At 38.1% G+C, this 24,988-nt stretch overlaps 1 protein-coding gene across 1 annotated transcript in view; it reads right to left on the reverse strand.

Annotated features, from left to right (window-relative positions):
• The window catches only part of THSD7A (thrombospondin type 1 domain containing 7A), a 284,830-nt gene that overhangs the window by 162,671 nt on the left and 97,171 nt on the right, over positions 1-24,988 (reverse strand). The window contains exons 5-6 of the mRNA XM_052639078.1: positions 4,904-5,059; positions 3,102-3,314 (exon numbers count right to left, since the gene is read on the reverse strand). Of these exons, the coding sequence (XP_052495038.1) occupies positions 3,102-3,314; positions 4,904-5,059 (369 nt within the window). The remainder of the gene's footprint in view (positions 1-3,101; positions 3,315-4,903; positions 5,060-24,988) is intronic.

A 24,988-nucleotide genomic window follows, 5' to 3' on the forward strand; every position in this document is an offset into this window, starting at 1 on the left:
ATAGTATGATTTTATATCATCTTATATGGAAATGATATTTGATTTACAGTATCCTTACAGAGTAAGATTAGAGACTATTTTTCACTTTCAGCCTAATAGCCTTGCTTTCCTTCTGTCTCTAAGGAACCAATTTGGGAAACAAAGTACACTTGCCTCATCAATTTACACCTTTAAATAAAACACAAACAGATCCTGCCAAACCTGGAAGAAGGCAGATTCTGGGTTTGCTCACAGGTTCAGCATCCTTGAGGATCCCACTTGCCCCCTGCGCCATCACACCAGACCTTTGGTGCAGAGTTCCTGCCTTTGTGCTCAGCGATCTGGCACTGCTTTTCTGAAGGTCTTTTAATTATGAGTAGTATTTTTTTTTTGTTGTTACACATAAAACGTTCCTCTCTTTCTGGAGAGGCTAATTGCCTCTTTGAGTTCTCCTTTGTCTCTCATTTTTGTTATACCCCTCTGTCAGAGAATCTACACAAAACTTCTCTTGGGGGTTCTTCCAACTCTTTCCCAATCCTGCTCCTTAGAAGTCAACTGGGAAAATGAACAATAACAGCAAGCAGCAAATCCTATTGATCTCAAAAGCCTGGTAAAGAATAATTCAGAAGGAAAGAGACTTTAGACCCTTTGTGATCATTAACAAAGTTGTGAAATTTGTGAGGAAGGTGGGAGAAAAAAGATTTTTTAAAAAATTATTTGTTCGATTCACAGGCTCTAATTCCTCATCTCCCTAGTTGAGCTGTAACTTAATTATAAAACAAAATCTATAGCCACAGACAGGCTTAGAGGTACAGTCTGTACACCTAATCAACTAATTCCCTGGGCTCGATTTAATTACAAAATGACATTCGGTGCAGCTGCTAAACACTTTACCAGATGACCACATGATAATACTCGTATAGTACTTACAGGTCCCCAGCTTTTGAGCTGATTTTAGCAGTGCAATTATGTTTCAGGTATAATAAATTTGAACAGCTCTAGGATTTATAATAAAAGATTCTCTTGATTTTATACATTTCTGTAGTTGAGCCAGCTAAAGTATTGAGTTGCCCTACAACTCATATATGTCAGGAAGTAAAACATAATGACAGAGGAGATGTCCTGATAAAGACCAATAATAACAAACTGAATTTCAGTAACACATTTCTTACCTTTTAAAATTCATTGTCTTTGTTTGGTGGGCAAAGTGAAATCTGCTTATGTATACTGAGTTATCAACTTGTATTTTAGATTATGACATACATTATTTTTCAGTGTAACTAGACATAGCTAACTCATTTGTCTGCTTGTCTCAATGTTCCATAAGAAAATCTGGGAAGTGATTGTCCTACAAAATGTTTCTTACCTGACAAAATTAATTACTAATATTTTTAAAATAGTCAGCTCCTGTAGTATATTTCAAACATTTTCAATTTGTACAAACATCCAGGAAGACCACTGCAATATGTAAGGTCTGATTTTTCATTTTATAACATTTAGCCAGAAGTTCCATGCACAGTTAACTTTTCATTTAGAGCTGTTTTCATCCTAGCCCACACAAATATACTTTTAATAATACTTGGGATCCCAGTTTCTCCCTAGGTCTCTAGGAGGTAAAGAAAAATTATTTAAATTGAGGAAAAGGAATCAAGAAGCAGTATCATTAAGGGAGTTACTAATGATGCTAAAATAAATATGACCCTTACTGCTTTTCCAGCAACTCACATGGTAATGTACTGTCATTTAATTCAAATTAGGATTTGAAGTGGGTATATAAACACAACAGGATGCGTTCCATTTGCGTCCTTTCTCCTAGATATTAATCCTCTTTTTTTTCCCTCTAGAGTAGAACTGGGTACAAGCTAAAGAGAGGATGTATCATAACTAATTATATCTACAGAGAAAAGAGCAACATTCACTGTCAAGTATCTGGAGCTCTAATCCCCTTCTTCACATTCACATTCCAGCCTCCAGTGCTGGTGCAGATTTTACCTGATGCGGTCCTGCACGACTACCTGAGACACCAGACAAAGACAACATTGCACGTTTCAAAGTTGAAAGGCTCATTTCTCAGTACTGGCAGTGTTTGTCAGTCTCTTACCCCAGAGAGTATCTTTCTCTACTGAGCAGTGATTGAGTCGCGGGGGGAAAAGATTCTGTTTGCTGGAAAAAAATAGGATAGAAGGAATCATGACGGTTACCAGATGTTCCAGTGGCCCTGCGGGGGCACCAGAACGTTTCTGCGTACGCTGTAAACAGCAGCAACTGTCAACCATGGGGCCCTGGGGCGCGGTGCTCACGCTGCTCTGATGTGCAGAGTCATAGGATTCCAGATTTGGAAGGGACCTTAGAGACAATTTTAGCCAGAGGTTTATACTACGTCTGAGGGACGTCTGTGTTTCCTAAGTGTAATTCAGGGATTGCTGAAGAGTCAGGGGGAACCTCCCTGAAACAGTAGCATCATGCTTGGAAAGGATGCAAAAATCTTCAGTCAAGGCTGAGAGCAAGATAGTATATTTTATCAAGCAAAAATCAGGTGTAAAAGTCCTGGGTAATTCCTGTGGTTCAAGAAGAGAACTTTGTGGAAAATCCTCACCTGGGGGGCTCTATGACATTCCTGAAAGGGAGAGTCAGAAGGTTGATTGCGGAGGAACTCGAGGGTGCAATAGGACTCACGGCTTGGTAATCATTACTAAGACACATTATCAGGGTGGGAGATGAAGGCCTCTGAAATCAAGTCAACCAAAGCTAACAACCCTTCTTCTTTATTTACATATCGCTTTCTACGGCAAATTAAAAAGTCTTAGAAAAATGTTACCTCTCATTGTTTTTACACCTTGTCTTGATGATGGCTTCTTATTGCATGTTACTTGTTTTAAAAGTGAAAATACCCTGTGATTGCTTAAAGACCCTCTCCACAGCCACCATCAGAAAAAATGAAAGAGAGAAAGAGAAGAAAGAGGAAGGAAAGAAGGAAGAACGGAAGGGGCAGCTGTTTCTGTGTTTGTAAACAGAACCAGCTATGACGTGAGAAGACATGATATTTTAACCTAAGGAAAAGTACTTTTCCAGGGTCAAACAGACAACCATAAAATGAAAGGAGGACAGATAATCTTTCTTACCGTCACTGTTGATGCACACGACCTCTTGAACTTGCGTGCCTGGACCGCACTCCTTGCCATTGTCTGGTTCACAGTCGCCGAGCCTCACCGCTTTCCAGTCATAGCAGGATGGCTCCTCACAGGGAATGGCTTCCAGTAAGTGAGGGCAGTTCCCAGAGCCTCCAGAGCCTCCAGTGGGCTCATTGGTGATGCGCCGCTTCCTCAGTTTGAAACCTGAATTGTTGGGGAAGGAAAATATTCTTTGTTACCATCATGGGTTGAATATTTCAGAAGGCTGAATGAAACCCTAAGTGAAAGCAGAATGAGGGTAAAGGGTAAAATTCATATGTGCTTCATTCACTAGTGTATCCCCAAACTCTAGTTTAATAGGAGCTCATTAATAATTTATTAGATGAATAAATGAATGAACAAATGGCCAAAGAGGGACTTTTGATATTTGCTTACTATAGTAAAAATAAAGCAAGAAAAGAGCTGCAGAGCGAGAAAAAGAGGAGATTTTGCTTTTGGTTAATTTGGAAAGTCTGTAGTTATAAAATGTTCAAAGACAATAAAATCTCCAAAGACATCATAAAATTTCAAGCTATTCAGAAATATTCATGACCAGACAAAAGTGGTATTACTTTGAATTCCTCAACAGGCTTATGTGGTTAAACTTGAAAAGGAACCTCTGAGAAGCTGGATGATCTCAGAAAATTATCTTTTTGAGCCTTAGTTGATTTTAGACTCCCCAGAAATTTGAATTAGGGATATAATCCATCCGGGTTCTAATGAGGAGTATTCAAAGACCTGCTCTGTCCTTTAATAGCACCTAAGTGTTGCCTTGTCTGACATTGTTTGACAAAATTAGTAAGTCTGTCTATTACTAAGTGAACATACTAGAATCACCAGAAAGCTGTCCTTTGAAACAAAATAGAAAAGTGTTTTCAATTACTAGATCATGGGAAAATCACTCTACCATGCCTACCGCATGGGAAACAACTGCATTTATTCTACTTTCAGATATAACATTTGCATCATAAAAGTAATAGTCATTATTTGTTTATCTTAAAATAATAAGGAGTTCTATTTATTAGGTACTAGCTGCTAGCTCGGGGAAGGCAATGGCACCCCACTCCAGTACTCTTGCCTGGAAAATCCCATGGACGGAGCAGTCTGGTGGGCTGCAGTCCATGGGGTCGCTAAGAGTCAGACACGACTGAATGACTTCACTTTCATTTTTCACTTTCATGCATTGGAGAAGGAAATGGCAACCCACTCCAGTGTTCTTGCCTGGAGAATCCCAGGGACGGGGGAGCCTGGTGAACTGTCGTCTATGGGGTCGGACACGACTGAAGCGACTTAGCAGCAACAGCAGCAGCAGCTACTAACTATGAAATAAATGCTTTATGTTTTATCCCCTCGGATCTTTAAAGAAAACATGGGTGCTGGATCAGATTACATCACTTTTGCAGATAAGGAGATAAAGACTTAACACTAACTTATCTAAACAGTAGAGGACAGAACAGGTTTTCCAGTTCTGGTCAGTATGACACCATAGCTCATCTTAACCACTGCACCAACTGCCTTAGATGTTCTCCATCTGTTGTCTAAAATAATAAGCATCTTGCTTATATTCTGCAGTTTTTATCTTCCGGTATTATCACCAGAGTGGGTTTATACTTCTTTTGTAATTAGTACTCTTTAGCCATTCTAGAAAATACTGTCAACAAATGATCACAGGAACATGCAGAAGCGTTTGTTAATAATTCATGGTTTGACTCCACTGATGGGAGTTTCAAGCATGCCATTTTAGTATTACATACCTTTTTTGCCTTGCTGGTCATTACAGTTTTCATAAGTGCAAGGTCCCCAAGCTGTCCAAGGTGAAACCTCACATTCAATAGGACAGGGAATGTGGCACAGCTGAGTCGTGTTAGGGACAGGGCCAGTGCATGATTTCAAGTCCACTGGTTTGGGGGCTGTTTGGAGACAAAGAGAGATCCCTTAAGCATTAAACATAGTACTGGTCAGTAATATGATTCTTCTATGTGTATGAAGAAGTAAAAATGCTTAGAGAAGCGTCACCAAGACATTACTTCAATGCTTCTCAGCTCCATCCTGAGAATAAAAGGAGAAGGAGAAGGGGGAAAAGGAAGCAATGTAGTGTCGTCAAAGGAAACTGGGCTAGAAGTCCTAAAATCGTTTAATCTCCAGTTTCACCACAATAATGCTGAGTCTAATATTCCCAGCCAATAAAACCATACTTATCGCTAATTTTATTTCTAAAATTTTATAGTCAGATCCTAAAAATGTAGAATTTACTTTGGAGGACTAAACAGAGTAGGAAGGGAAGTAAATGTCTATGGAAAATCTCCACTGAGTGCCTTGTGGCACAATAGTCTCCATTCCCTTTTGGCCCACTACCTCCAACTGCATGACTCACCAGGTACTTTCCAGAACTTTCAAGAGTACACCACCTGCATATGTGATCCAAAGCTCAGAACTGCTAAAGGGACTAATTTATAAATGTCCATGTATGTTCATGAGTTGATCAATGAACTGTAGATAAATACTGCTAGCTCGTGCTTCTTTCTTCCTTTGATGACTGCAATTTGGCTATTTTGTACAACACACACATTTGACAGTTAATGTCAGATGGTGTCCATAGTTCTGGTTAAAAATGACTAAGTGAGAAAGATACTTGAAGCTATAAAGACATTAGAAGAGAATCAAGTTTACTACTGTCATAAAAATTTAAAGAAGCAAATGTCTTAGACACACATTTCCTTTAATGACAGCTAGCTTCTGTTATAGTCTGATACTCTGAAAAGCCCATCCGCATAGCACAAAAAGCCTGACATAATAAGAGATTTAACTCTTAGGTTCTTTATGTAAAAGTGAAGTGAAAATCACTCAGTAGTGTCCGACTCTTTGTGACCCCATGGACAATACAATCCATGGAATTCTTCAGGCCAGAATACTGGAGTGGGTAGCCTTTCCCTTCTCCAGGGGATCTTCCCAACCCAGGGATTGAACCTAGGTCTTCCCTATTGCAGGTAGCTAAGCCAGCAGGGAAGCCCATTGTAAAGGACTATCAAATTCTAATTACATGGGATTGCATATAGATGCTCATAATATCCCAACTTTTAAATAAAAATATTCAATATATCTACTTGTAGTTTAAACATTAAAGCAAACTGTAGGTACGTGCATATCCCTCAACTTTCTACATACAGAAACACACACAATCATAAAGGCTAGTATATTAACTCCTCTTTCTGCCACAGTTTTCAGTTCTGAAAAATATTCTACAGAGTTTTCCTCCAAGAAGTACTTATTTCCCTTGCTTCTCAGTCACAGCCCTCCCCGCCTTCCCTCCCATACACAGTGAACTGAAAATAAATGACTGGGCATCCCAAACTTGCTTAACATGAGCATCATGAGCATTCTCACTTAGGTTTATCAGAATTGCTACTAATTTGTATTGTAACATTTGCCAAAGCCAAAAATGATTAACTGGATTGCTTTCTAACAGTGAAAGCGCTTGGTTCAGTAATGACAGAAAATACAGAAATAAAGACTTCATTTGTCTGAATATAAAAAAAAATGATTCCGATAATATGTATCTCACATAAAACGATTTGTTTGTAATATTCTTACAGGCATAAGAATCTTGGGATGGTTGATTTCATGTGGCAACTTGCCTGGGCTAAGGGAGGGTGAAGCACTGTGTCTGGGTGTGTCTGTGAGGTCATTTCTGGAAGAGACTGGCATTTGAATCAGTAGACTAAAGTAGACTTTCCTCACCACTGTGGGTGGGGCATCATTCAATCCACTGAGGTCTGAATAGAACAAAAAAAGTGAAGGAAGGTCCATTTTTTCTCTTCCTCATCTGGGATATCTATCTTCTGCTCTTGGACATCAGAATTCCTGGTTCTGGGAAACCAGAAAGTACACCAGTGGCCTTCTTCCCAGGATTCTGGGAGCCGATTCCTATAATGTACTTATATACAACCTATTGGTTCTGTTTCTCCAGAGAACCTTGACTAACGTAAGTCTATAATACATAGAAAAACTCCTATAACTTCAAGTTAACGTAAGTAATTCCTTCATTTGTGGAATCTTTCAGTGAAACTGTTAGTCACTCAATCCTGTCCGACTCTTTGTGACCCCATGGACTGTAGCCCACCAGGCTCCTCTGTCCATGGGATTCTCCAGGCAAGAATACTGGAGTTGATGGCCATTCCCTTTCTCCAGGGATCTTCATGACTCAGGGATCGAATCCTGGTCTCCTGCATTGCAGGCAGATTTAAATTAGTGCTTATATGTATACTTACCTGAAAAGTCTCGGTGTTTTACTTTCAGTGAACTAAAAGTAACTTTATGGTTCGGTGTTATACAGTTTTGGAAATTAGAGATGGAAAGTATACAATTGTGAGCACTATTAGAGCCTGAAGAAATTTATTTTACATAGAAAGTTGAAAACTTTAGGAGGAAACTAGTTTTTTTTTTTTTTTAATTAAGGAAACAGAGAAAAACATTAATTCCTGGCCATTTTTCTTTTTTTTTTTTTTTTTTTTTTTATTTTTCTTTTTTTTTAATTTTAAAATCTTTAATTCTTACATGTGTTCCCAAACATGAACCCCCCTCCCACCTCCCTCCCCATAACATCTCTGTGGGTCATCCCCATGCACCAGCCCCAAGCATGCTGTATCCTGCATCAGACATAGACTAGCGATTCAATTCTTACATGATAGTATACATGATAGAATGCCACTCTCCCATATCATCCCACCCTCTCCCTCTCCCTCTGAGTCCAAAAGTCCGTTATAGACAGCTGCGTCTTTTTCCTGTCTTGCATACAGGGTCGTCATTGCCATCTTTCTAAATTCCGTATATATGTGTTAGTATGCTGTATTGGTGTTTTTCTTTCTGGCTTACTTCACTCTGTATAATCGGCTCCAGTTTCGTCCATCTCATCAGAACTGATTCAAATGAATTCTTTTTAACGGCTGAGTAATACTCCATTGTGTATATGTACCACAGCTTTCTTATCCATTCATCTGCTGATGGACATCTAGGTTGTTTCCATGTCCTGGCTATTATAAACAGTGCTGCGATGAACATTGGGGTACATGTGTCTCTTTCAATTCTGGTTTCCTCGGTGTGTATGCCCAGCAGTGGGATTGCTGGGTCATAAGGGAGTTCTATTTGCAATTTTTTAAGGAATCTCCACACTGTTCTCCATAGTGGCTGTACTAGTTTGCATTCCCACCAACAGTGTAGGAGGGTTCCCTTTTCTCCACACCCTCTCCAGCATTTATTGCTTGCAGATTTTTGGATCGCAGCCATTCTGACTGGTGTGAAGTGGTACCTCATTGTGGTTTTGATTTGCATTTCTCTGATAATGAGTGATGTTGAGCATCTTTTCATGTGTTTGTTAGCCATCCGTATGTCTTCTTTGGAGATGTGTCTATTTAGTTCTTTGGCCCATTTTTTGATTGGGTCATTTATTTTTCTGGAATTGAGCTGCATAAGTTGCTTGTATATTTTTGAGATTAGTTGTTTGTCAGTTGCTTCATTTGCTATTATTTTCTCCCATTCAGAAGGCTGTCTTTTCACCTTGCTGATATTTTCCTTTGTTGTGCAGAAGCTTTTAATTTTAATTAGATCCCATTTGTTTATTTTTGCTTTTATTTCCAGAATTCTGGGGGGTGGATCATAGAGGATCCTGCTGTGATTTATGTCTGAGAGTGTTTTGCCTATGTTCTCCTCTAGGAGTTTTATAGTTTCTGGTCTTACATTTAGATCTTTAATCCATTTTGAGTTTATTTTTGTGTGTGGTGTTAGAAAGTGATCTAGTTTCATTCTTTTACAAGTGGTTGACCAGTTTTCCCAGCACCACTTGTTAAAGAGATTGTCTTTACTCCATTGTATATTCTTGCCTCCTTTGTCAAAGATAAGGTGTCCATATGTGTGTGGATTTATCTCTGGGCTTTCTATTTTGTTCCATTGATCTATATGTCTGTCTTTGTGCCAGTACCATACTGTTTTGATGACTGTGGCTTTGTAGTAGAGCCTGAAGTCAGGCAAGTTGATTCCTCCAGTTCCATTCTTCTTTCTCAAGATTGCTTTGGCAATTCGAGGTTTTTTGTATTTCCATACAAATCTTGAAATTATTTGTTCTAGTTCTGTGAAAAATATGGCTGGTAGCTTGATAGGGATTGCATTGAATTTGTAAATTGCTTTGGGTAGTATACTCATTTTCACTATATTGATTCTTCTGATCCATGAACATGGTATATTTCTCCATCTATTAGTGTCCTCTTTGATTGCTTTCATCAGTGTTTTATAGTTTTCTGTATATAGGTCTTTAGTTTCTTTGGGTAGATATATTCCTAAGTATTTTATTCTTTTCGTTGCAATGGTGAATGGAATTGTTTCCTTAATTGCTTTTTCTACTTTCTCATTATTGGTGTATAGGAATGCAAGGGATTTCTGTGTGTTGATTTTATATCCTGCAACTTTACTATATTCATTGATGAGCTCTAGTAATTTTCTGGTGGAGTCTTTAGGGTTTTCTATGTAGAGGATCATGTCATCTGCAAACAGTGAGAGTTTGACTTCTTCTTTTCCAATTTGGATTCCTTTTATTTCTTTCTCTGCTCTGATTGCTGTGGCCAAAACTTCCAGAACTATGTTGAATAGTAGCGGTGAAAGTGGACACCCTTGCCTTGTTCCTGACTTTAGGGGAAATGCTTTCAATTTTTCACCATTGAGGATAATGTTTGCTGTGGGTTTGTCATATATAGCTTTTATTATGTTGAGGTATGTTCCTTCTATTCCTGCTTTCTGGAGAGTTTTAATCATAAATGGATGTTGAATTTTGTCAAAGGCCTTCTCTGCATCTATTGAGATAATCATATGGTTTTTATTTTTCAGTTTGTTAATGTGGTGAATTACATTGATTGATTTGCGGATATTGAAGAATCCTTGCATCCCTGGGATAAAGCCCACTTGGTCATGGTGTATGATCTTTTTAATGTGTTGTTGGATTCTGATTGCTAGAATTTTGTTGAGGATTTTTGCATCTATGTTCATCAGTGATATTGGCCTGTAGTTTTCTTTTTTTGTGACATCTTTGTCAGGTTTTGGTATTAGAGTGATGGTGGCCTCATAGAATGAGTTTGGAAGTTTACCTTCCTCTGCAATTTTCTGGAAGAGTTTGAGTAGGATAGGTGTTAGCTCTTCTCGAAATTTTTGGTAGAATTCAGCTGTGAAGCCGTCTGGACCTGGGCTTTTGTTTCCTGGAAGATTTCTGATTACAGTTTCAATTTCCGTGCTTGTGATGGGTCTGTTAAGATTTTCTATTTCTTCCTGGTTCAGTTTTGGAAAATTGTACTTTTCTAAGAATTTGTCCATTTCTTCCATGTTGTCCATTTTATTGGCATACAACTGCTGATAGTAGTCTCTTATGATCCTTTGTATTTCTGTGTTGTCTGTTGTGATCTCTCCATTTTCATTTCTAATTTTATTGATTTGATTTTTCTCTCTTTGCTTCTTGATGAGTCTGGCTAATGGTTTGTCAATTTTATTTATCCTTTCAAAGAACCAGCTTTTGGCTTTGTTGATTTTTGCTATGGTCTCTTTTGTTTCTTTTGCATTTATTTCTGCCCTAATTTTTAAGATTTCTTTCCTTCTACTAACTCTGGGGTTCTCCAATTCTTCCTTTTCTAGTTGCTTTAGTTGTAGAGTTAGGTTATTTATTTGACTTTTTTCTTGTTTCTTGAGGTATGCCTGTATTGCTATGAACTTTCCTCTTAGCACTGCTTTTATAGTGTCCCACAGGTTTTGGGTTGTTGTGTTTTCATTTTCATTAGTTTCTATGCATATTTTGATTTCTTTTTTGATTTCTTCTATGATTTGTTGGTTATTCAGAAGTGTGTTGTTCAACCTCCATATGTTGGAATTTTTAGTAGTTTTTCTCCTGTAATTGAGATCTAATCTTAATGCATTATGGTCAGAAAAGATGCTTGGAATGATTTCGATTTTTTTGAATTTATCAAGTTTAGATTTATGGCCCAGGATGTGATCTATCCTGGAGAAGGTTCCATGAGCACTTGAGAAAAAGGTGAAATTCATTGTTTTGGGGTGAAATGTCCTATAGATATCAATTAGGTCTAATTGATCTAATGTATCATTTAAAGTTTGCGTTTCTTTGTTAATTTTCTGTTTAGTTGATCTGTCCATAGGTGTGAGTGGGGTATTAAAGTCTCCCACTATTATTGTGTTATTGTTGATTTCCCCTTTCATACTTGTTAGCATTTGTCTTACATATTGCGGTGCTCCTATGTTGGGTGCATATATATTTATAATTGTTATATCTTCTTCTTGGATTGATCCTTTGATCATTATGTAGTGGCCTTCTTTGTCTCTTTTCACAGCCTTTGTTTTAAAGTCTATTTTATCGGATATGAGTATTGCCACTCCTGCTTTCTTTTGGTCTCTATTTGCGTGGTATATCTTTTTCCAGCCCTTCACTTTCAGTCTGTATGTGTCCCTTGTTTTGAAGTGGGTCTCTTGTAAGCAGCATATAGAGGGGTCTTGTTTTTGTATCCATTCGGCCAGTCTTTGCCTTTTGGTTGGGGCGTTCAACCCATTTACGTTTAAGGTAATTATTGATAAGTATGATCCCGTTATCATTTACTTTATTGTTTTGGGTTCGGGTTTATACACCCTTTTCGTGTTTCCTGTCTAGAGAATATCCTTTAGAATTTGTTGGAGAGCTGGTTTGGTGGTGCTGAATTCTCTCAGCTTTTGCTTCTCTGTAAAGCTTTTGATTTCTCCTTCGTATTTGAATGAGATCCTTGCTGGGTACAGTAATCTGGGATGTAGGTTATTGTCTTTCATCACTTTAAGTATGTCTTGCCATTCCCTCCTGGCCTGAAGAGTTTCTATTGAAAGATCAGCTGTTATCCTTATGGGAATCCCCTTGTGTGTTATTTGTTGTTTTTCCCTTGCTGCTTTTAATATTTGTTCTTTGTGTTTGATCTTTGTTAATTTGATTAATATGTGTCTTGGGGTGTTTCGCCTTGGGTTTATCCTATTTGGAACTCTCTGTGTTTCTTGGACTTGGGTGATTATTTCCTTCCCCATTTTAGGGAAGTTTTCAACTATTATCTCCTCAAGGATTTTCTCATGGTCTTTCTTTCTGTCTTCTTCTTCTGGGACTCCTATAATTCGAATGTTGGAGCGTTTCATATTGTCCTGGAGGTCTCTGAGATTGTCCTCGTTTCTTTTAATTCGTTTTTCTTGTTTCCTCTCTGATTCATTTATTTCTACCATTCTATCTTCTATTTCACTAATCCTATCTTCTGCCTCCGTTATTCTACTATTTGTTGCCTCCAGAGTGTTTCTGATCTCATTTATTGCGTTATTCATTATATTTTGACTCTTTTTTATTTCATCTAGGTCCTTGTTAAACCTTTCTTGCATCTTCTCAATCCTTGTCTCTAGACTATTTATCTGTGATTCTATTTTGATTTCAAGATTTTGGATCATTTTCACTATCAATATTCGGAATTCCTTCTCAGGTAGATTCCCTACTTCTTCCTCTTTTGTTTGGTTTGGTGGGCAACTCTCCTGTTCCTTTACCTGCTGAGTATTCCTCTGTCTCTTCATCTTGGTTATATTGCTGGGTTTGGGGTGGCCTTTTTGTATTCTGGTAGTTTGTGGAGTTTTCTTTATTATGGAGCTTCCTCACTGTGGATGGGGTTCTATCAGTGGCTTGTCAAGGTTTCCTGGTTAGGGAGGCTTGTGTTGGAGTTCTGGTGGGTGGAGCTGGGTTTCTTCTCTCTGGAGTGCAGTGGAGTGACCAGTAATGGGTTATGAGACATCAAGGGTTTTGGAATAATTTTGAGCTGCCTGTATATTGAAGCTCAGGGGAGTGTTCCTGTGTTGCTGGAGAATTTGAGTGGTATGTCTTGTTTTGGAACTTGTTGGCCCTTGGGTGGAGCTTGGTTTCAGTGTAGGTATGAAGGCATTTGATGAGCTCCTATTGCTTAATGTTCCCTGAATTCAAGAGTTCTCTAATGTTTTCAGGCTTTGGACATAAGCCTCCTGCTTCTGGCTTTCAGTTTTATTTTTACAGTAGCCTCTAGACTTCTCCAACTATACAGCACCGATGATAAAACATCTAGGTTAAAGATGAAAAGTTTCTCCACATTGAGGGACACTCAGAGAGGTTCACTGAGTTACAAGGAGAAGAGAAGATGGAGGGGGTAGTTAGAGGTAACTGGAATTAGATGTGGTGAGATCAAAAGAGGAGAGAGCAAGCTAGCCAGTAGTCACTTCCTTATGTGTGTTCTATAGTCTGGACCGCTCAGAGGTATTTACGGAGTTATACGGGGAAGAGGAGAGGGAGGAAGTAGACAGAGGTGACCAGGGGGATAAGAGAGAGGAATGAGAAGGAGAGAGACAAATCCTGCCTGTAACCAGTTCCTTAGGTGTTCTCCACTGGCTGGAACACACAGAGATTCACAGAGTTGGATAGAGAAGAGATGGGGGAGAAAAGAGGTAGAGGCCACCTGGTGGAGAAAAAGGAGAGTCCAAAGGAGGAGAGAGTGGTCAAGCCAGTAATCTCGCTCTCAGGTAAATTTGGGTAGTGAAGTTTGGGTTTTTAGATGTACAAAATTGACAACAGAAACCTAAGAGCAAAGATTAAAAATCTAGAGTAGAGGTTGGATTTTAAAAAATACAATATTAAAGAAAAGAAGCAGAAGGAAAAAGGAAGAAAGAAAAAAACACACAAGAATTATTTAAAAAACAAACAAACAAAAAAACAAAACAAACCAAAAAAAAACAAAAAACCACCAACAACCATCCAAAGGCTATATATGGTGTTTGCCTTAAAAAAAAAAAAAAAAAAAAAAAAAGTCTTTTTTTTAAAAAATATTAATAGTAGGTTATAGAAATAAAAATTAGAGGATAAATAGAAGACTTAACAATTAAAAAAATAGTTAGAAGAAAAAAAAAAGGAAAAAAAAAAAAGGAATGATTTTAAAATTATTAAAAATATATCTGGCCGTTCTCTGATGTTTTGGGCCATGTGGGATCACTTCCAAGGTGGTTCCCTCTGTTTAACTTCTTCTGTTTGCTGGTTTTTTAGGCTCACTAGTTCAGTCGCGCTGTGGGGAGGGGGGATGCTGCAAACAAATAGCACTGTCGTGTGCACAGTGTCTCAGCCCCGCCTGACTTGTCCCTTCTTGCGGCGTACAAACCGCTCCGGCTCTACGATGCTCCGCCGGGAACCGTCTGGGGCCGGCCCTAGGCTGCGTGCACTTCCCCGGTCCAAGCCGCTCAGGCCGCCCTCAGAGGCACAGATTCGGCTGGGACTGCGTTTTGTGCCCTTCCCAGGTCCGAGTAGCTCAGGAGTTTGGCGAGCGCGATCGCCGCGGCGTGTCACCTTTTCTGCCGCTGCTGCTCAGCTTTCTGGGTGGACCGCTGGCGTCCCCCGTGAGGCAGATTGTGAGTGTCCAGCACCCCCAGAAGTCTTAGCAAAGAGGCCTGCTTGCAGTTAGGTAAGTAAAGTCTCTCCGGGTCTGCAATTGCCCCTTTCCAGTCCTTATGGCTCTGGCTGCCTGTCCCCGGCGGGGGATGGTCTGCAGCCGGCTTTTTCCGTTCCGTCCTTTGTTCTGTGCTCGGTCCTGGCGGTGTCTTATGTTCGAGCTTTTCGCGTGGTAGCTATCCCACAGTCTGGTTTGCTAGCGCAAGTTAGATCGTTCTGCTTGCGCGTGGGGCGTTCCTGCCCGATTCTTACAAAGCACTGCAGCCCGCGCCTCCCGCGCGTCCCTGCCCTGCCCCCACTTCCCAATGGCGGATGCAGGCGTCTGTGCCGCTTTTCCGCTGGGGGAGTTACTGTTGGGCTTGTAATCTCTTGGTCTTAATTATTTCTTTATTTTTCCTTCCTGTTATGTTGCCCTCTGTGTTTCCAAGATTCGCCACCGACTCGGCAGGGAGAGTGTTTCCTGGTGTTTGGAAACCTCTCTTCTTAAAATTCCCTTCCCGGGACGGGCTTCCCTTCCCGGGACGGAGCTCCCTCCCCACCTCCTTTGTCTCCTTTTTCGTCTTTTATATTTTTTCCTACCTGTTTTTGAAGACAATGGTCTGCTTTTCTGGTTGCCTGATGACCTCTGCCAGCCTACCGAAGTTGTTTTGTGGAGTTTGCTCGGAGTTGAAATGTTCTTTTGAGGAATTTGTGAGGGAGAAAGTGGTCTTCCCGTCCTATTCCTCCGCCATCTTTTCGCAAGCCCTGGCCATTTTTCTAAAGTTTAATTTTAACTTGGTGTGTTTTGAATAAACAAAGAAGAATAACTGCTCACAATTCTTTAACTACTAAGAAAGAAATATGATGAATAAAGGCTTTAGGAAGTATTGCTTGAAGCAAAATATGCTTAACAATCTTCTGCTAAGCTGGCCAACTCAACACAGAGATAATACAGTTCTTGAAAAACAGTGCCAACTAAAAATTGGCACTTGCCATCTGCCTCTTCAAGGATTAAACACAAGCTGCTGTGACAGCTGACCTTCAACACACACTGAAAGGGGTTCAGTGTGGAGACCCAGAAGGAGGCACTCTGTGCTCTGGGTAAAACTAACAGAACAGGCTTTCAGATAGATATTTTCAGAAGATTTTATGAGTCCACTTCTTGCATCTCCTCATATCCAGAAAAACACTAAAATCCTTTATAGTGACATCTGCTCCTTATGATTAGCAGCAACCTACTATGTGTGCCAAAAAATATATACTGACCTTCTCCCCTACCTCTTTGGAGGTTTCTTAGAGCTATCTAAACTGCTGTCTCCTGGGCTATAGGCCTCATTTACCCCAAATAAAACTTAATTCACAACTTTCACACTGTGCATTTTTTTCAGTTGATAAAAGCCTCAATTTCATAGAAAACTTTCTATCTATCTTTCATTAACCAAATAAACACCGGGCGAGAATATGTATTTGTGTATGATTCTATTCCTTTGGTGATTTTCATTGTAGATTTTCTTATCCAGTATATGCTGATGTTTTTTTTTTCCATTTTCAATTTTTTTATTTAAGAAAAGATACTGTAAATAAATGTATTCAGCCAGTTTTACAAATATGAATCACACAATTGTTGATCTAACTGATTGGGTTCTGTCTTAGACCTTCCCTGGCATACAAAGAGGTGGCAAATTGGGGCTACCACTTCAAGCCTCATGCCCAGTATACAGACTGACTGGTGGAGGTAACCAGGATGAAACCATCAGGGAAAGTAAGAGGAGGTTTGGGTAGTGAGAGCATAGATTCAGCAGAGTCAACTCTATGCCTTTAAACGGTATATGCTGATTAATGTAAATCACAGTTACGAGCTGAACTCTTCAAAAGCTGTCTTTTTTTAATTTTTTGCAATGGCCCAAGATTTATCTGTAAAGAACAGACAGAAGATCTTATTAGGTTCTAGATTAATCTGTGAGATATAATTACTAGAGTTTTATATTACATAATATAGTATTTATTGCTGATCCCTTATTCTCAAACATTGAGAACTAAATTTTTAGCACGGCCCAGTCATCATTCTTATATAATTTTATTAGAAATTATTAAGAAACTGTTCTTCCAGTATAAGGTCCAAAGAAGTATACATTAGATTTTTTTAAGTCTTATTGTTGATCTCTTGAAAATAAAGGAGATATTTTATTGTTCTCATATGACTTAAAGGGTTTTTTAATTATATGTACTCTGTATGCTTCACAAGGTCATAAAAATTTTTATTTTCTAGACTTAATAAAGCAGTTTTTGTAGGTCTGAAACATTTTGCATTTGTATAGAGTATTACAACAGACAAAAATTCCTTATAGGAGATAAACTTAATCATTTGTTTCCAGTAATAAGGCCAATATGGTATTGTGAAAATATACTCTCTGTATAATCCCTAAGAATAGTGAATATGTAATTTTTTTCAAATTAAAGGCCTTATTCTGAGATAACTATAGATTCACATGAAATTGTAATTTCACAGAGATCCTGCATATCCTTTACCCAGTTTCTCCCATTAGACCTCACAAAACTATAGTATAATACCACAACCAGAGTATTGATATTGATATTGATACAACTAGGATACATGAACTGGGTTGAATAGTATTCCCCTCTCCACCCTGCCTCAAATTCGTGTCTCCTAGAAGCTCAGAACGTGACCTTATTTGGATATAAGGTCACTGCAATAATTAGCTAATGAGGTCCTACTGGACTCAGGTAAGTCTTAAATCCAATGACTGTTGTCCTTATGAGAAGGCCATGTGACGACACAAAGAAAAAAAGGAACTGCTATACCATAGAGAGAGATGAGAGTGATGTAGCTACAAAGACTGCCTACATCCACTTTGCTCGTAATCTTACAGGGAAACAATTCAGTCTTCCGCCATTAAGTATAACATTAGCTACAGGTGTTTGTATATGATCTTTACCAAGTTGAGGATGTTTCTTTCTAGTCCTATTTTTCTGAGAGTTTTTATGATAAATGGGTGGTGAATTTTGCCCAGTGCTTTTTCTCCACTGACTGATATTACTGTGAACTTTTGCTCATTAGCCTGTTAATGTGGTGGATTATATGAACTGATTTTTCCAGTACTGAACTGGCCATGTTTCCCGGAGTAAACTGTACTTGGTCCTAGTCTTCAATTCTTAGAATGTAAAACTGAATTCTGTTTGCTAATATTTTGCTATGGGTTTCTGTATCTGTATTTATGAGGGGTTTGGGGCTGCAGTTTCCTTTTGGTCCTACTAGCTTGCTCTTTGTTCCTCCTTTTACTGCTGTCTGGATAAAAGTTTCCTATTCCATATTCAGTGAGTTACAGTAGTTTTCTGGTAATTTCCTTTGCTTTGACATCTAATTTGTCTGATCGTAATATACCCCATTCCTGCTTTTCTTTGAATAATATTTTCATGATTTATTGTTTTTCATTATTTACTCTCAACCTGGGATATTGCTATATTTGAGGTTTCTTGTTGAATGTGTATAGTTGGGCCATATTTTCTAACCCACTCTACCAACCAGTGTCACTCCTTCTTACATGTTTAATTTTTTATAGATAGAAAATACATTTTAATTTTCATATGGTGTTGGAAGCAAATACTAACATTGCCTGAATAGGTATCTGTTAGATCCTTTCAAAATCTGCTCCCACTGGTGTTTCTGGGTGGTTTTCTTCTCTCACCCCAAGTCTGAGACATGGAAGGAAAAGATACACCAAGGGAACTCAGCATTTGTCTTTTCTTGAGTTTTAAAATCTCTAGCTTGTCTGCCTCCTTCTCCATCTTTCAGAGTCATCTGATGCTCTGTTTACTAAAGGATTTTTTTTTTTTTAATTTAGTGAGAGAATTAGGAAAAATTACATCTTCTCTATCCTCCTGGAAGCAGAAGCCTATATGTTATTTTAAAAATAAAACTTTTCAAATTTATAACTGGGATCACAAGAAAGGAAAATCCTCAAATGATTCCCCAGATCCAGAGCACAAATCCCATATACCAGAATCCTAAAGCCGGCCTTTCCTTTGGGGCATTACTGATCCAGGTCATAGAGCCCGCATATCTAGAGTTCTTTAATTACCAGGGACAAAGGAGGGCATTTTCAGTCAGAACATGCGAGTTTAACTCAACAGGCCATCATTAAGGACATTTCTAAAGGACTTTTTCTCATACAAAGGGAAGTGAACAGGAAAGCAGGGACTAAGATGGCAGAGGGAACAGTGACCGAACAAAACATTAAACGTGAGAAAGAGCAAACACTAACTGTAAAAGCATAACTGATGCTTAAACAGGGAGTGTGGTAGGCAGAGCAGTGGTCTCCTAAAGATGGCAGGCCTAATCCTTGGAATCTGTGGATACATTATCTTAATGGGAAAAAGGACTTTACAGATGTGATTCAGGGTTCAAGCCCTGAGATGAGGAAAGTGTCCTGGGTTATCTAAATCAGCCTAATCTAACCACATGAGTCCTGAAAAGCAGACAACCTTTCCCAGCTGGTCAGAAAGGAGAGATGGGATAAGGAAGAGGGGAGATTCAAAGCATGAGAGGATTTGCCATTTTTGGCTTTGGAGGAAAGGGGTAAAGGCCAAAGAATATGGTCTCTAGAAGCTGGGGACAATCCCCAGTTAACAACTAACAAGGAAACAGAGACCTTGATTCTCCAACTGCATAATACTGAATTCTGCCAACAACCCGAATGAGCAAGGAAACAAATGTTTCATTAAAGCCTCTAGAAAGGAATATGGCTCTACCAAAGCCCTGATTTTAGCCAACTGAGACCCATGTCAGACTTCTGACCTACAGAACTAGAAGATAAAACATTCCCTTTGTGGTCATTTGTTATAGTAGTTATAGAAATCTAATACAGACAGTTACAAATAGCAATATAGAACCAAAATACAAGACCACATAATATGTAAGCTGGTGAAGGGTACTCAGAGGTAAGATAGTTTACAGCCCTTGGCAAGGTTAGCATATTAATTATAGATTATATTCATTTGGGTCTGGACTTTATTATTTTAAGGTAATCTCTTTATATAAATAGGATAAGAATATATAACTTCTAAACCAAAGGAAACAACATAACAATAATAAAACTGTTGTAATAAATTTAAAGGAAGGCAAGAAAGAAGAAACAAAGAAACAGAAAAAAATGGAACAAAGAGAATAAGATGGAAGAAATGAATACAAGAGGATAGACCATTAAAAGCCAAAGACTATGAGAGTTAATAGAAAAATAAAATCTGAAATGACACTTTATATATACTAGTTTACCCCAAAACTTATATGTTTGACAAACCAAGCGCTGAAGAAGATGCGAAGCAGCCACAACAGTTAAACACCGCTTCTAGAAAACTAGGTTGTTTTCAACATTTGGGAAAATAACTTGAAATATTCTTCTCAGATGTTTGAAGACAGGCTTACTTCCAGGTATATACCTTGGAAAAAGTCAACAGACATGATTTACCTCAGGAAATATTGATAAGAATTGTCATTGCAGCATTGTTTATAACTGAAAATATCTAGGAATAACACTCAGGTGTCCAACAAAAAGGGAATGGATTTTAAATTATGGTGTCAATACTACTGTGTCAATACAATGTTATACAGAGGTGCAAATAAAACTATAGTACAATCGCCACTAAGATGAAATGCACCAGTGTATCAGAGTGAAGAAAGCAAACCAAAGAAGAATATATGAAATGATACAATTCATATAAAGTTTTAAAAAGCAAGCATTATCATCATGTTTGGGGATAAATATGTATCTGAAAAAGAGGGAGTGGCCACCACTGTCTGTGAACTGGCTTGGTCTTTTCAGCTAGGCTCTGATGGAGTAAGACAAAAAATAAGACTACTTCATTGTCTAAGTGAAAACAAGGTCACCATAGGAACCACCAAAATATCAACTATTCCTATCTCCCAGCTAATTAAGTGTGACGTTTGCCTCTTTATCTATTACAGTTTTGGTCTCCTTCTAGACACGACTGAAGTGACTTAGCAGCAGCAGTCTTTGCTACTTTCCAGTAAGGTTTATTAAGATAAACCTGGTAATAGAATCACACTTGCTTCCTTATAGCATTCAGTCCACAGCAAAGTCCACTTATTTAAACTCCCCTAAAATAATTACTTAACTGAAGCCCAAATGCTAATATAAGTGCTTTCTTATACTCCTACTGAGATGCCTATGGTTTTGTCCAGGTGTGAGTGCACGCTTGCTGCAAAAAGTAATAAATCCAACTTGTTCAAACACAAGTGTGTTCCTGGTGGTCTCTGGCTGAAAAGCGTGGACATGTAAAATATATAAGAAAAAGCAAGGAATGTCAAACATCAAATTCAGAATAGGAGCCCCACCTGCGGATGGAGTACATGTGACTTATTTAATAACAAATGCTTACTGGCATTTACAATGTGCTAGGCAATGTTATGGTCCCCCAAGTACTTAACAAATATTAAGTCATATAATTTTCACAAAACCTCATGAGATAGTTATTTCAGTTATCTCCCTTTGGGGTGGTGGTGGTGGATAATTATTCCCAAATGGGGAAACTGAGTATGGAAAGGTTAAATAACTTTCCCAAAGTCAAATATCTAGGAAACAGAGTTAGATCCACATTTGGGCAGTCTGGCTCCATGATCTTCAGTGTGTACCTCTAAGTACTACCCCTTGTGATCTTGGAAAGATAAATGAGGAAGTTTCAGTAAACACACACACACACACACACACACACACACACACACAGGCAAATACATCTGAAATAGGCCATAATGTATTAAAATACAGTTGATGCGGATTATTAATATTATGTCTATATGTCGTAACAGTGAAAGTGATAGTTGCTCAGTCATGTCCAGCTCTTCCTGATCCCTGTGGCCCACCAGCTCCTCTGTCCATGGAATTCTCCAGGCAAGAATACTGGAGTGGGTAGCCATTCCCTTCTTCAGGGGATGTTCCCAACCCAAGGACTGAAAATGGTTCTCCTGGATTGCAGGTGGATTCTTTACCGACTGAGGCACCAGGGAATTCATAACAGTAAAATGAGGCTATCAAGATAATCCAACATCAGGCTTTGTGGCCAATAAGTGAAAATTAATGTGACTTTCAAACATCAGTTGGGAATGAAACTAAATTTTCATTCTACAAGGTATCAAGAACTGGCTATCCAATTATTAATAAATTACTATTAACATGGGATGTTCTATGCTTATATTGATAATAATAATAATCCTAGTAAATAATAGTAAATACTTACATTGAATTCACTAAATAAATCACAGCAATCTCATGAAGTAGGTACAACTGTAGTAACCCCAAGTTTGAAGATGAGGAAACTGAGGCACACAGAGTTTAAGTAATTTGCCTAAGGTCACAGGCTAATTAATTAGTGGCAGCCAATATCTGACTTTAGCAACCATGCCCTTACCCATTTTGCTATATACTATGATATGACAATTAAGACATGTTCTTCCCCCATTTTTCACCCCAAACTCCTGGAAGTCTATAATATGAAGTGTGGCTTGACTAGGAGACATAATGTATCTTTTAAACAGTCTATTTAGTTACTGCTGTGGGGGTGACAGAAGAAATTGGGAGTGATATTCATCTGGCAAACATGTCCTAAGTATTTTAATAAGAAACATTTTAGATTCTCATCTATTTTTTAATACAAAATTTTTAAAGCTAAATAAGTTTTGTTCTGATGCCTAAAAATATACCAAATATGTTATTTTAAACTTTTTATCATGAAAATATATATTTTGAATCTCAAAACATTTTAAATGACAGATTTCACACCCAGCATACTTCACATCTGTATGTACAATGATATGCCTCCTCTGAGTCATTCAAAAGATATATTAAGGTTCAAAGGTTGAAAAAATCCAATAGGTTTAATAATTCATTCATCCATTTAGCAAAATGGCTAAGCATTTTACATAAAGTCTCCTGATATTGTATTCATTATCCATTGCCTTCCCTGAAAATCTTATCTTTTTCTTAAAATAGCATTGTTTCTTCAAACAAGCTTATTTGATTGTAAATTCACAATTACAAGGAAATTCTCTTAGGTTTAAGTCTTGGTTTCTGTGTAGGAACTGACCAAACACCATTATTAAATACAAAGGTGCCTGATAATGAAAGAGATTCCAAAGATCTACACATAAAATCAGTTATAAATGGCTTTCCTTTCCTTTGTTCTTATTTTGTTCAATGTATTAAAATCTGTACTAGATGCCAACTAGATGCCAAAAGTGCTGCCATTGTATTGGGAACCCTTTGCCCAAGGGTGCTAGAGGGTCAATGGCAGTGGCAATGATGATATGATTTTCTTATTATAAGTATGTGTTAGCAATTTAGGGTCTATGTAACCAAAGTAGTTTTAATTCCATGAAGGTTCTACTGATGGTTTACTCAACATCCACTTACATGTCAGCTAGAGGCACAATAAAGAACTTGTGTCAAGCAAATAAAGTCTTTATTCTGAAAATTAATCAAATTCTACTTGTATCAGTGATTGCTTAAAGCTTTTTGAAGATGTTCTTGTACTAAACTTTATCACAGAAAATTTCTTTTATCTTTCACAGGCTGCTACAGTTAATGAGGACATGAAACCTATTTTCTTTTTAATAATAGCAGGCATTGTTTGTAAGATAATGTACTTATACTTTAATCAATTTTGCAACCATATTTAAAATGATGGTTGAGAATTATCTCTCAGTATTTAATGTACTTTGAAGCTCACTGCTAGTCCTTTCTGGCTATGATTAATTCATTATAGAGCTACTGTTTTCGATTAATCATTTCTTAAATTAACACAAGATATATACTTTATTCACGAAACACACATGTCTTGAGTTCATTTTCTATACCATAATTAATATTTTCAGTATCTGATGGACCTATCACTGCTTCTATGAAGTTTATGAACTGATAACCATGATTTTCATCCCCAGCCCATCCTGTTTGACCTAACTTGTCTCCTCTTTGTGCTTGTTTATCTTTGCGGTTTGGATAACCTCTTGAATCAAATCAAAACATTTGACTGAGGTCACAAAACATTATCCAGTTTTTTTTTCTTATATTAGACAATTTCAGAACAAAGCTGTTTGAATGGTCCCTGTGTTTGAAATTGTGGTATATTTACATTTATCTAATTTATCTGTTTAATCTTTGGGCTTTAAAGTCTAGGCTTGCTCTGTTATTGTTGTTGTTTAGTTGCTTAGTTGTGTCCGATTCTTTTGCAACCCATGGATGGTAGCCCACCAGGCTCCTCTGTCCAGGGGATTTCCCAGGAAAAAATACTTAAGAGGGTTGCCATTTCCCTTCTTCAGGGGATCTTCCTGACCCAGGGATCAAACCCGCATATCCTGCACTGGCAGGTATATTCTTTACTACTGAATCACCAGGGAAGCTCCTCTAGACTCACTCTGTCTTTTTTTTTTTTTTAATTTTAATTTTTCTATTTTAATTGAAGGCTAATTACTTTACAATATTGTATTGGTTTTGCCATACATTGACATGAATCCACCACTGGTGTACATGTGTTCCTCATCCTGAGTCCCCCTCCTACCTCCCTCCCCATCCCATCCCTCTGGGTCATCCCAGTGCACCAGCCCTGAGCACCCTGTCTCATGCATCGAACCTGGACTGGTGATTCATTTCACATGTGATAATATACATGTTTCAATGCCATTCTCCGAAATCATCCCACCCTCGCCCTCTCCCAAAGAGTCCAAAAGACTGTTCTATACATCTGTGTCTCTTTTGCTGTCTCGCATAGAGGGTTATCATTACCATCTTTCTAAATTCCATACATATGCATTAGAATACTGTATTGGTGTTTTTCTTTCTGGCTTACTTCACTCTGTATAATAGGCTTCAGTTTTATCCACCCCATTGGAAATGATTCAAATGTATTCTTTTTTTTAAAATTTTATTTATTTATTTTTAATTTTACTTTGTTTTACTTTACTGTATTGGCTTTGCCATATATTAACATGAATCTGCCACAGGTGTACATGTATTCTTTTTAATGGCTGAGTACTACTCCATTGTGTATATGTACCAAAGCTTTCTTATCCATGCATCTATTGATGGACATCTAGGTTGTCTCTATGTCCTGGCTATTATAAACAGTGCTGCGATGAACATTGGGGTACACGTATCTCTTTCAATTCTGGTTTTCTCTGTGTGTATGCCCAGCAGTGGGATTGCTGGGTCGTATGGCAGTTTTTTAAGGAATCTCCACACTGTTCTCCATAGTGGCTGTACTAGTTTGCATCTTGGTTTAACAGTCAAGTAAAAGATGCACTGAATACATTTCATACATTTAGATAAGGTTGTTC

Source organism: Budorcas taxicolor, chromosome 4 (assembly GCF_023091745.1).
Source record: "Budorcas taxicolor isolate Tak-1 chromosome 4, Takin1.1, whole genome shotgun sequence".
NCBI lineage: Eukaryota > Metazoa > Chordata > Mammalia > Artiodactyla > Bovidae > Budorcas > Budorcas taxicolor.